At 59.2% G+C, this 11,734-nt stretch overlaps 1 protein-coding gene across 1 annotated transcript; it reads left to right on the top strand.

The window, feature by feature from the left end:
* Positions 1–3,479: 3,479 nt before the first annotated feature.
* On the top strand, positions 3,480–10,701 carry LOC122157462 (coiled-coil domain-containing protein 81-like). The gene is made up of 13 exons (XM_042813123.1): positions 3,480–3,586; positions 3,958–4,019; positions 4,442–4,598; positions 4,907–5,163; positions 5,569–5,654; positions 6,457–6,560; positions 7,158–7,275; positions 7,778–7,898; positions 8,307–8,717; positions 9,039–9,202; positions 9,519–9,641; positions 9,845–9,971; positions 10,501–10,701. The coding sequence occupies exons 1-13, from the start codon at positions 3,523–3,525 to the stop codon at positions 10,582–10,584; spliced, it is 1,878 nt and encodes a 625-aa protein (XP_042669057.1). The 5' UTR covers positions 3,480–3,522; the 3' UTR covers positions 10,585–10,701.
* Positions 10,702–11,734: the final 1,033 nt, after the last annotated feature.

The raw sequence follows: 11,734 nt of genomic DNA, 5'->3' as shown, positions 1-11,734 counted from the left end.
TGACTTCTGACAGGTTTGCTATTGCTGCTTCTGTCATCACGTGGGTGGCGTGAATCACACAGAATCACAGCATCACAGAATTGTAGGGGTTGGAAGGGAGCTCCAGAGATCATCGAGTCCAACCCCCTGCCAAAGCAGGTTCCCTACAGCAGGTCGCACAGGTCGGCATCCCGGCAGGTCTTGAACATCTCCAGAGAAAGAGAATCCACAGCCTCCCTGGGCAGCCTGTTCCAGCGCTCTGTCACCTCACCGTAAAGAAGTTCTTGTGCACATTGGTGCAGAACTTCCTATGCTGCAGTTTCCGGCCGTTTCCCCTTGTCCTGTCTCCACTCACCACTGAAAACAGTCCGGCCTCGCCATTCTACCCCCACACCTTAGATACTGATAGACCTGGATCAGCTCCCCTCTCGGTCTTCTTTTCTCAAGGCTGAACAGACCGAGCTCACTCAGCCTTTCTCCATAGGGAGATGCTCCAGGCCCCTCACCATCTTTGTGGCCCTCCGCTGGACTCTTTCCAAGAGATCCCTGTCTCCTTTCTGTACTGGGGAGCCCAGAACTGGACGCAGTGCTCCAGATGAGGCCTCACCAGGGCAGAGTAGAGGGGCAGGATCACCTCCCTCGACCTGCTGGCCGCGCTCTTTTTAATGCACCCCAGGATGCCGTTGGCCCTCTTGGCCACAAGGGCACACTGCTGGCTCACGGCCGACCTGTCGTCCACCAGGACGCCCGGGTGAACTGTTGCAGTTCCAATATGTGGGGTTATGACGGCGCTATTTAATTTCAACAAAGGATGATTTCTGCAAGAAACAGCAAGGACAGCGTATTACACCCGCAAGAAGCAGAAAGAACAGCATGGATATCACACGTTCAGTTAATTCTTCTGCTAGTTGCTGAGGTCAGAAGCTCAGGAAACAGCAAAGGCATTGATACGAAGGGGCCACGTACACAGGATTGGCAGAAAACGTTGGTAAATTTGCTTACCCATTTCTCCATCCTCTCTACTGGCCTCGGTGCCTTGCTTGGCACTCATGTTGTCTCGACAATGTGGAAAGCAGAATAGTTGGTCATCAGCTTAGGACTGCGCAAGATAAGAACGCCCTGAATGAAGGAAGAGGAATTGTCTTGGGCCACAGGCAAAATCTATGATGAAGTTGGTGGACACGGGCTAACAAGGATAATTTTCCTTGTTATCCTTTCTACGAAACCGTTTTTTCAGCAATCTGGAAACCTGGTCCCCAGTTCCTTCAGCAAAGGGAACGCAAAGCTGCTTTCCCACACTCTTCTGTGGGAATTCGGCGCATTGCAGGCATCCCTTGTTCTCCCGCTGCACAAGCTGTCATCGAGCACACTCATCAAACGCTGCAGTCCGTTCGTAATGAACAAAGAAGGGGAATACGGGACACGCGCCACGAGAAAGATTATGCAAGGCTCTGCTTGTGCTGACTGTTTTGAATCGTCACCACACAGATGCAACTGGTGTGGATCGTCATTTCGGGGCCTGCCCAGTGCTCGAGGAACGGCCAGTGGTCAACGTTCGGAGCACGGCCCCGCGCTGCTGGGAAGGTCCCTGTCCGCTGATAGCTTGGGGTCGTGGATATGCTTGTGCTTCCACAGGGACTGGCCCCACGTGGGTTCCAGCACGATGTGCTCGTCCTCCTCTCAAGGCAGAAAGTAGCATCATCCCTTATGACTGGGATTGTGTGCTTCTTGCTTGCTGGCACTGCTTTGTAACATGTGTTGCATTGCACATAACAACGTCAGTAATGGTGTGATGTAGCGGGTGATTTCCCTGTGTTGTCAATGCGGTCTCAAGAATTGGAATTCTTAGGCGTTATCTAGGTTGCTGTGTGCTTCTTTTATTTCAGTAGTGGATCGAATGCGAGTTAAACAGGATTTGATGCATGCTCATCGTGTGTTACCCGTGCTCACGTCACTTCTGTACCTTCACAAGTGTTCTGTTCCTGCAACTTTCCCATCCACCTTTAGTGATCGTTCAGAATCAGAATCCATCAGAATATGCAAAAGTTGAAGACCTTTTCCTAACCAGTTACACAGAACGGGACCCTCAGGGATTTATTTCCAGGTTGCAGAAACTTGGGTTGCAGCCAAACGTGTGTTGTTCTTTTCAGTGGGCTGACAGTGTTTCTTGTCATTATGCTGTGTTTGCCTTGCCTCCTTTCTCACGATCGGAGTACTGTCAGTCGAGGGCTCGATTGAGTTACACCCATTATTTTAGCAAGACAATTGGTGTTATTATGTTCTAGTTTGCAAATAAACAGAAAGGGGGGAACTGTGGGAAGACAAGGAGAACCGTTCGGAGCAGCAGCTGTGGAGCAAGCTAAACGGCACGAGAACCGAGGACAGCTGAGGAAGAAGAAAGAGCGGCTGTGAGTGGATGAGCGCCCGCACGAAGGGCTGAAGGCCGTTTGCGGAACGCTCTGTTGGCGCCTAAGGGCGGCTGGGAAAAGTGTAGGGGCGGCTGGCGAAGCCAGGAACAGGAAGGCCGTGAAGGTACAGAAGTGCCGTGAGCACTGGTAGCAGACGCTGAGGATCGGTCACACCTGAGTCCGCGCCTCAGGCGCTGCAGCCTCGGCTCCGGGCAGGGCCGCCTTCGGCCCGCGGCTCCAAAGCACGCGATCCGTCGCCGGAACGAGAGGCCGCGCCGCGCCGCGCCCTCCCCCCCGCGTCCTCGCGCCAGAGCCGCCTGGGCTGCTCCGATCGGACGCAGGGAAGCCGCGGGGCTCCGCTCCCGCGGGCCGCCACCGGGGCCCGCCCGCCCTCCGCCCGAAGCCCGCCGCGTCCGAGTCCCAGGCGAAGGCGGGAGGAGTCGCGGGAGGGCGGCCAGAAGCCGTCGGCGGTTCCGGCCCGGCGTTTCGGTCCGAGGACGCGCAGCGAGCGAGGAGCTCGGGGCGAGCCCCTTCGCGCCCAGGCGAAGGCCCCGTCGCTCGCGACGCAGCGCCGGGAGGCCCGCGGAACCGCAGAACGGCCCGGCTCGGAAGGCGCCCCGAGGATCGCGGATCTCCGCCGACCTCCCCATGTCACGGCGGAGCGGGCCGCCTCCGCGCCGGCCTCGAACGCCTCCGGGGCCGGACGGGGCCTCTGCCCGCAGCCTCTCCGGGCAGGCAGCCCGTTCCAGCAGCTCGCCGCTCTCCCGCTCAGGAGAGCCCGCTTGCCGCAGGCCCGCTCCCCGAAGGCGTCCCTGCCCGGAGCCCGCTCTGACGGCAGGGCGCGGCAGCCCCTCTGTGACGCGGCCTGAGCTCACAATGGCACGGCGCGCGTCGCAGCGGTGAGCGCCGCCTCGAAGCTCGCCGACCCCCCATTTCCCAGAGAGGCCGACGAGGCTCCGGGCGCTCGCCGAGGAGCTGATCTCGCCGCCGTGCTCTGGAGGATCCGCCGTTCCGTGAGGAGCAGTAGGCAGAAAGAAGCAGGAGGGCAGGGGCGAAGGGCTGAGGAGGAGGGCCGTTTGGCCGGCCGCCCGCCCGCCCGCCGCGGTCGTTGACCTGCGGCGAGGGGGGAAGGAAGATGGCGAACTCCCTGTTCTCGAGACCCCGCTCGACTCCGACTGCGGAGAAGATCCGGAAGTCTGGTAAGGCCTTCGGGCCCGGCGGCGCGCGCGTGTTGTCGGGCCGGTGACAGCTCTGAGCGCAGGTGTGGAAGCCCTGCTCCTGAGGGAGGGAGGGAGGGAGGCGGGGACGGCTGAGCAGGGCGGGTTGCGGCGCGAAGGCGGCTGCCTTGGCAGCCCGAGGGTGCGAGGAGCGCTCGGGCGGGCGCGACTGCTGGCTTCTGCTCCCGGCCTGGCCCCTGCCTTCCCGGGGATCTGCGAGCAGAAGCCGCCGGCGGAACCGAATGGCTCGGAAGGCTCAGCAGCGCGCCGTTCCTGTGGCGGGAATTGGGCGTGCTGAAGGGTTTGGAGGTGGCCGCCTGGGAGCATGACGTGTCTTTCCTTTTGTTTTGCAGAGCTCGCTAAGTTTTGGTTCAGCACATCCTATTATCTCGGCCGACAGCTGGCTCTCTACCAGGTGGGACTTGCCTCCTACTCCCTTCGTCCCTCTCGCGGTTGATTCAGCCCCGAGAGCCCATTTGCCACGGAGTGCAGCTATTCTTGCCCTCCGTGGAAGCAGGACCCGCGCTCCAGAGGGGCACCGCGATGCGAGACGGGGGCCGCAGGCTGGCTCCACCGTCAGCTCTGAAACGCCAGGGGCTCCAGGCCTAATGATGGAAAGAGGGCTGGGCATTTTCTGGGCCTGCGTGCTTCCTTCCTCTGCCGGCAGAGTCAGAGGGATCCTGTGGGGGTGACTGCAAGTTTGGGAGCCCCGCTTGTGTCTTTATGAGCCAGAAGACTGCGCTCTCTGGTTCTTCACGGGGAGGAGGGGCGAGAGGGAAATAGTCTTCCGTCATTCCCTGCACAACTTCTTCTGATCCGCCCTTTCTCCTCTTTCAGGCTGTGAGCATTCCTGAACTGGGCGCTTTCACCGTTGTCAGAGAGCACGTGGTCAACCAGCAGAACAATGTGGTTCTTGTTGAGAGACCCGTGTTTCATCTGGCAAAGGCTCTTGCGCAGGACCACGACCTCCGATACGACCACGTAGACGTTGCAGGTAGGAAGAGTGGAGTCTGACAGAGGAGCCTGCCCTGGCACTCTGGTGGGGACAGTGTGACGGACTGCCATTGCAAATGGCAGCAGAGGGTAACAGCACACTCCTTCAGCTGCTTCAGCAGCAGGTTTCATTCCGGTCTCATCGGCTCCGCGTCTCAGTGTCTCCACAGAGACGTACCAATGGTTCCGCCTCACAATCTCAAAGACTACAGCAGTGCGTTGCCCGAGGGCCTGGAAGCTGCTGGCTTTTGAGCGTGGCCTGCCCGTGGCTCCCCAAGTGCTCACGCTCCTCTCCTCTCGCTTCTCCAGGACACGACGAGTATCAGCAACTTCCTTATGATGAGATAGCCTCGGAAACCGGCATCTCTGAAGGCGCGGCGCGGCTTTGCGTGCAAAGGACCGTCTGCCAGTTCAGCGCCTGCATAGGGAAGAGGCAGAACGTGGCCTTCGTTTGGTGGGATGTTGGCATGCTGCTGATCGAAGGGAAGCGTGTCCAGATGAAGTTCTACGAGGACTTCTTGGGGAAGCTCAATGGGACTGCCGAGGCGCTGCAGGCTCTTCTTGGGGTAGGTCTTGCGTTTTCCCAGCACTACCTCTGATTCTTCTGAAACGCCTTCCGGGGACGAGGGGACTGCTTTCTCCTGGCGTGCCATGCTTCTCCAGCCACCCGGGCTCCTGGCGGTGTGCGGGAAAGCGGGCTCTGGAGAGCTCTTCCTGTACGTGAGGTGGCCCGGCTCTGCGCGGGGATACGCGCCCTCAAAAGGCCTCGCTTTTTGTCAAGGGACAAACGGTGCGCGTCACTGCGCAGCCCCAGCTCAGAGCACGGAGCAGAGGCACAGGCACAGCAAGGCTTGCTGAGGCCCGGACCCTTCCCTGTGGCGGCTCTCGTCGTGTTGGGCTGAGAGAGACTGGAGCTGCCAGCCATTGCCAGTGTCCCCACCTCCCATCGTCTGTTTCCGTTCTGATTGCAGGTGCCAGAAATGAGCAAGGCGGTCATCTCACGCAATGCCTGCGCGGCTTCCCTAACGGCTTCCGGACACGTTACTGTCTTTCCAATGTGAGTATGCTTGCTCCTGCCCCCCGCGCCTGAGTGAGATGGTACTCGCCACGGTACTTTGCGGTGCTGAGAGGCCTGAAAAGTGGGCAGGGAACTCCCTGCTCGCTCTAGTTCAGTTGGGTGGCATTTGGAGGAGCGTGGCGTGGCAAAGTGACGTTTTGCGTCCGTGCCAGAGTCGAAACCAGGTGGGGCTGTTGCTGACAACAGGGGGCATTTAGGCCAGTCTTCCTTCTGGTTTTCCCTGGGCTTCTTTTGTCCGGCAAATGAGAGTGGGTATCGCTAAGGACCCAAGGGCTGGAGGAGGAACAGATGGTTGTGCAGACGGGAGCTCGAGCGTGGTGGGCTTCCGCAGAGCTCTGTCTCATACCGTCGCTGCTGCGCAGTGCCACCCAAAAGAGGTGCGGGCGGGGGGCGTGGGGTTGAGCCTTCAGAGCTGCGAGGACGTTAATCTGCAAGAAAGTCGCAGGGCAAGAAGAGAGCGAAAAGGGCTGTTGGGTAACTGGGTGGGGAGCAACCGGTCTGTTCTGAGCGAGAGGGGAATATTTCCTCCTCTGGAGCAGGCAGGGGGATTGGCTGGGAGCTCATCTGCTCTCACAGCAAGGACAGAAGAACACTGGCACGTACCGACGGGCCTCACCTGCCCCTCCAGGCACTGGAGATCCTGGTACGGTTCTCCAGAAGGAGCTGCTCTGGGAAGCGTGGCCTTACAGCGTCTCTGCGTTCTGTCTCTGTCGCTCCGCTATTGGGTCACGCTGCGAGGGGAAGCGTTGCCCTTCCTTCAGCCCGCTGCTTCCTCTTCCAGGTACACGCACGAGATCGAGCTTGAAACGCCCGACACAGCAAAGGTGGACCTGAAGTACCACGTGAAGACCAGACGTGGGCAAGGCTGGGCAAGAGGCAGGAAAGGTGAGGGACCCGTGGGTTGCCATCGGGGGACTCTGTGTTGCCTTCCTCCTCGTCTGGAGGCGGTTAGAGCTGACCTTACCACAGGGCGCCCGGAAGAGCATGAGACGCTTCCGGTGACTCTTTGTACCGTTATGGGAAAGCCTGAGTGATCCATTGCAAAGAGAGTTCTCAGGGCAGCCCTCCATCACAAGTGGCCACGGGGATCATCCCAGCAGAGGACACTTTCCCAGTGGCCTCCACTCGGCTGCCTGTCCTGCCAGCCCTGGAAATCCCTCCCCTCGCTTCCCTTCGTATTCTCCGATGTCTCAAAAGCAATTCCTCTGGTGTGAGCACGCCCCAGTAGCAAAGCTGTGTGCGTGGGACGTGCATCAAGAGATGAAAGAGCCAGCTCCTCTTGTGCTAAACGAGTCCCTCCCCACGATGGCTCTTTGAGACCACCGGCAACTGCCAGGGCCTCCCCCATTTCAGCACACAGACCGGATGAAGGCCTCAGGTAGCGTTCCCCAGGGAACAGCGTTGCCCCACAGCCATGAGGAGTCGGACCAAAACCCTGCCAGAAGCACAGCTGTTTGAAGTTTTCCCCTTTCCTCTTTCTAGGGGACCTTTGCGAGACGCGCCTCCTTCATCGCGCAGTGCTTCCTCCAAAGAGGTTACCGCCACCGACTGGAATGCGGGGCAGAGACCAGGCAGCCGAGGAGAAAGAGCCTCGCACCAGGTGAGACTCCTGGCCATGGAAATGCGGGCGGTGCCACGCTCTTGCCTCCGTGGGAGCGAAGTTTCTCCCGGATCCAGAGGCTGTATGGATTCAAGCAGCTCTGCATGACAGACGCCCCGTAGCATCCCTTCTGAGCTGGGTAACTAATGGCTAGTGCTCCTCGCGAGAGCGCAGAGACTTTCTTGCTTCCCTTCAGATGGAAGCGAACCGGGCCTTTCTGTTTGCCGAGCCCGGTGCCCAAAGGGACAGGAAACGTCCCGGGAAGGGATGAGGGTGTTCCTTTCCTAGGAGCGTTTGAGCAGGAGTGAGCGTGTTTGCGGGCTGCTGTCAGCGCCGCAGGCTGTTCCCAGGTCTCCAAGGGAAGTGGTAGAGACCAGCTCAGTCATTTGGGCGCTCTTGCAGACTTTTTTTGCTGAGGAGGCTGCTGAAACACGTTCAAGCACGCAACGCAGACCCAGCACCTCCTGCCCTCCTGTCAACTCTCCCCACCGTGTCTTTACAGGCTGCTACCGGCCATCCCGAGGAGATCCTTGCCAGAAAAGGAAGAGCAAGAGAAAGTAGTTCCTCTGGTGGGTCCCAGGATGGTGGACTTCTTTGCCATAGCGAGGGAGAAGAAGAGAATGGTACGTGGCACAGACTGCTGCAGCACATTTGTCTCAGTGAACTGTAGAAGAGCATCACTGACTCTCACAGCGCTCTTTGCTGCGCGTTCACGCGACACCTCGCTTGAAGAGAGATCAGTAGCCAGGGCGTTTGGGAATAAGCTGTTCACTGCCGTTAGCCTCCCGCAAGCCACCCCAGGAGCTGATCTGGGGGTGTTCCTGACTGCTTGTCTAGAACTGCCAGCTGCCAGCTGCCTTTAGCCCTTTAGTGGTTGTTTATTTTCCTGGCTGTTGCAGAAGGGCTCTTCAGTCGAGTCCGCAGGAGCCTGGCAGCAGACCAGAAAGGCGGGAGGTAGAGGGTGAAATGGAGTCAGGAGGGGAAAGCCCTCAGCCTCCACAGAGACTAACGTTGCCTGTTGTTGCATTTAGGCCGACCTCGAAGCAAAGGCTCTAGAGACCAAGAAAGGAAAGGTGGTGAAGGGGCAGAATGTGAGGAAGGAGAAGGGGAAGAACGTGAGGAAGGAGAGGGAGGCGAAAAAGGTGAAGCCGGTGAAGCCGGTGAAGCAGGTGAAGGAGGTGAAGCCGGTGAAGCCGGTGAAGCAGGTGAAGCTGGTGAAGCCGGTGAAGCCGGAGAAGGAGGTGAAGCAGGAGAAGGAGGTGAAGCAGGTGAAGGAGGTGAAGCAGGAGAAGGAGGTGCAGGAGAAGAAATTTCCAAAAGTGACGCAGAAAAAGCAGCAGCAAAAGTTGCAAGGGAAGAAAGCAGAAAAAGGCGAGCAGCAAAAGTCGCAAGAGGAGGACACGGAAGCTGAGCCGGAAGAAGTGAAGCTGCCAGCGGCCCAGGTACTTTGCATCCCTGCAAGAAAGCAGCAGCAGTTTCCCATCCAGGGGAGCTGAGACTGCATGGTGCCTCTGGCACCCGGGCCAGAGCAGTAGTGGTGGTGCAGCAGCGCCTGGTGGGGGACTGCTGCCTTTTGTGAGCAAGAGGACCCAACAGGGCGCTGTAACAAAGCCCTGGTCACGCTGAGACATGGCCTCAAGAGCGTGCTGAGGTCCCTCTCCTGATTCTTTTCCTGCCCCACTGCAGTCCCCACTGGAATGGTCTTGCGGGGAGCTGCATGCTGGGAAGCAGCACCACAGCGCTGAGTGTCTTTTCCTATGCAGGAAACCTCTGTCACCGAGGAAGAATACTCAATCTCTCTGTCTGGGAGCGAGACAGAGAGTTCCAGCTCCACCCCCAGCCTGAGGGAGAGGATGATGGGGAAGCAGGAAGAGGCCGAGGAAGAGCCGCGCGCAGTCTTCTGGGACAGCGCTGCTTTGCCTAAACGGTAAGCGTGCACCAACTGCACCCGAGGCCAGGGGCAGGGGGTGGTGAGTCACCTGTGCTGTGGATCAGGGAAGCCAGCTTTTGAGTCGTGGTGCCGCACGCAGCGCCCTGAGAGCTCTGAGGCCGTGGATACGGTCGTGGTTAGGGCCCGATGCCACGAGCCTCTCTGGAGCCCAAGGCAGCCCACGCGTGGAAGTCGTCCTGCGTCAGAGTGGCTGTGGGGCCAAGTGGGGCCACGCGTGGAACAGGCTGGGTGAAGAAAGAGGCAGGGGCGTCACGGCTGAAGAGTGAGACGGATTTTGTGCTCGCTGTTGCAGGAAGCTTTCTTCGAGGACAGATGAGGCCCTGCGGGAGGTGGTGAAGCTCATTGTGGGGCAGGTGTCCCGTGAGCAGCAGGGCCGGAGAGACGCAGAGAAGGATCTGCAGGACCGGCTCCAGAGGTAAAGCTCTCCAGACAGGCAGCTTGCTCTCCCACACTGCCCTTCTCCCACCCCCTGCAGCACCAGGGCAAAAGAGGGGCCTTTCCTGGACGCGGGCTCTCGGCACGGCCACCTGCAGCAGTGGTGGCAGGCACCAAGCTTGGGAGCCCCAGCCGGAGGCCGGTCTCCCTGTGCTCACACTCCCTCCCGCTCTGTGCCTACAGTGAGCTTGCAGTGCTGTGGTGGAGTCGGCCATCCACACACGCACCTGGCCTCCTCCATCTGCCAGGAGCGGAGCACAGACCTGCACCCCCTGCTGGACCAAAGCCAGAGAAGGCGTCACGCAGAGTGGTAAGTGGGCTCCCGTAAGCAGCGTGTCACAGCTAGCCGTAGCAAGCCAAGGGAAGACCCTCTTGGGCCTGTGGGATGGAGAGCGGCTGGCGGTGGAGCTGGAGACCTCCGCACAGACACCCAGCCAGCGGGCGCTGGGGACGAAGGTTCCCAGTGCAGCTCAGGCAGCTGCAGGCGGAAGGGTCTGAGGTGTCGGCCAGTGTCTGGCGGCCCTCCGTTCTCCAACCGGAGTCCCTCCCTCTCCTCCCAGAACACACAGCCCCGAGCACCTCGCTCTCACAGCCTGTATCTGCCCGGGCCGAAGTCTCAGCCACCGCCTGACTCAGTGCCTGGTCAGTCAGCCCCACAGCAGGCTACCCCAGATCGGGACTGGCCACAAGGGCTGCAGTTACATCACAGGGACCAGGAGCCTGCTCTCTCTAGACCTGCGTGAGCAGAACCACTCTCTCGTACTGCAGACAGACTTGCAGCGTTGCGCTGCGTGTCTCTGCGCTCACAAAACTACTGAGCTTTACACTGAACTCCTCAGGTCCGGAGAGTCGTGGTCAGGCACGTCGACGAGGACCACGAGAGATCCAGCAGCAGTGAGATTCTGGAGCCAGACATCCACTAAGTGTCACCCAACAGCTCAACGAGGACCACCTTTCACTGTTGGCGACGCTCACGGTGACACTGTTAAAGGCGTCGCCGCTTTCCCTATTACCCTTTCCCTATACCCAATAAACCCCAACCCCATCCCCAAACACCGTGGCTCTTTCCTTGGTCGCCGTGAAACGCGCGCTTTACAGAGGGGGCCTTGTAAAGCCAGGTGCTCCCCTCCCCAGGGTTCCCGGGCCTGCATTGGCAGGGCTACCCGGAGCTGCACGGGCACCACAGTGTGCTGCGAGGGTGCTGAAATCCAAGGCAGAAACCTTGCGTGAGGAGATGAGGAGGAAAGCCCGGTCCTCCTCCCTCCGAGCTCCATCTCGGAGTGGGAGCTGGGAGCTGGGAGCCTTCTCTAGTGTCACCAGTGTGGCTGTGCAATCTGCACGCTGACAGCTTTGCCCCCGGCTGCTTTGGCTGGCTTGAGGGCGGCCCCTTCCACATCCTGCCCCTTGCCATTGCTGGCAGATCCACGGCTGAAGCCAGGAATGCCTGTGCTCAAAAGGTGACGTGCTCAGCCAGTGGGGCTTTCTGAGCCCAGGCTTAACGTCTCAACAGCTCTAAGTCAGTTCTGAGACAGCATCCTGTCAATCCTCTTTGGGCTGCTGTTTCCCGTCTTGCGTGTGTTTTCCAGTAACTCAGACAAAAATCGGACGTATTTTAAAACACACTTTTTGATACCTGTCTCCCACAGTACGGGCCCCCTTCAACTCCAGGTGAGCTTTGCCCACGTGAATATTTCTCCTACAGAGGTGAACAGCGTGTCTGTAGTTCACTGCTGTCACCTGACCTTACTTCCATTTGCTAGACACTGATTTTCCACCCCAGCTCTATAAGATCAAGCCAAACCCATCCCGTGCCCCGCTTCCGTGACTTCTGACAGGTTTGCTATTGCTGCTTCTGTCATCACGTGGGTGGCGTGAATCACACAGAATCACAGCATCACAGAATTGTAGGGGTTGGAAGGGAGCTCCAGAGATCATCGAGTCCAACCCCCTGCCAAAGCAGGTTCCCTACAGCAGGTCGCACAGGTCGGCATCCCGGCAGGTCTTGAACATCTCCAGAGAAAGAGAATCCACAGCCTCCCTGGGCAGCCTGTTCCAGCGCTCTGTCACCTCACC

The sequence above is a fragment of the Centrocercus urophasianus genome, unplaced genomic scaffold (genome assembly GCF_019232065.1).
Source record: "Centrocercus urophasianus isolate 14NV4802_14NV808 unplaced genomic scaffold, USGS_Curo_1.0 seq_1387, whole genome shotgun sequence".
NCBI lineage: Eukaryota > Metazoa > Chordata > Aves > Galliformes > Phasianidae > Centrocercus > Centrocercus urophasianus.
This window is presented reverse-complemented; position numbering and strand designations above follow the sequence as displayed.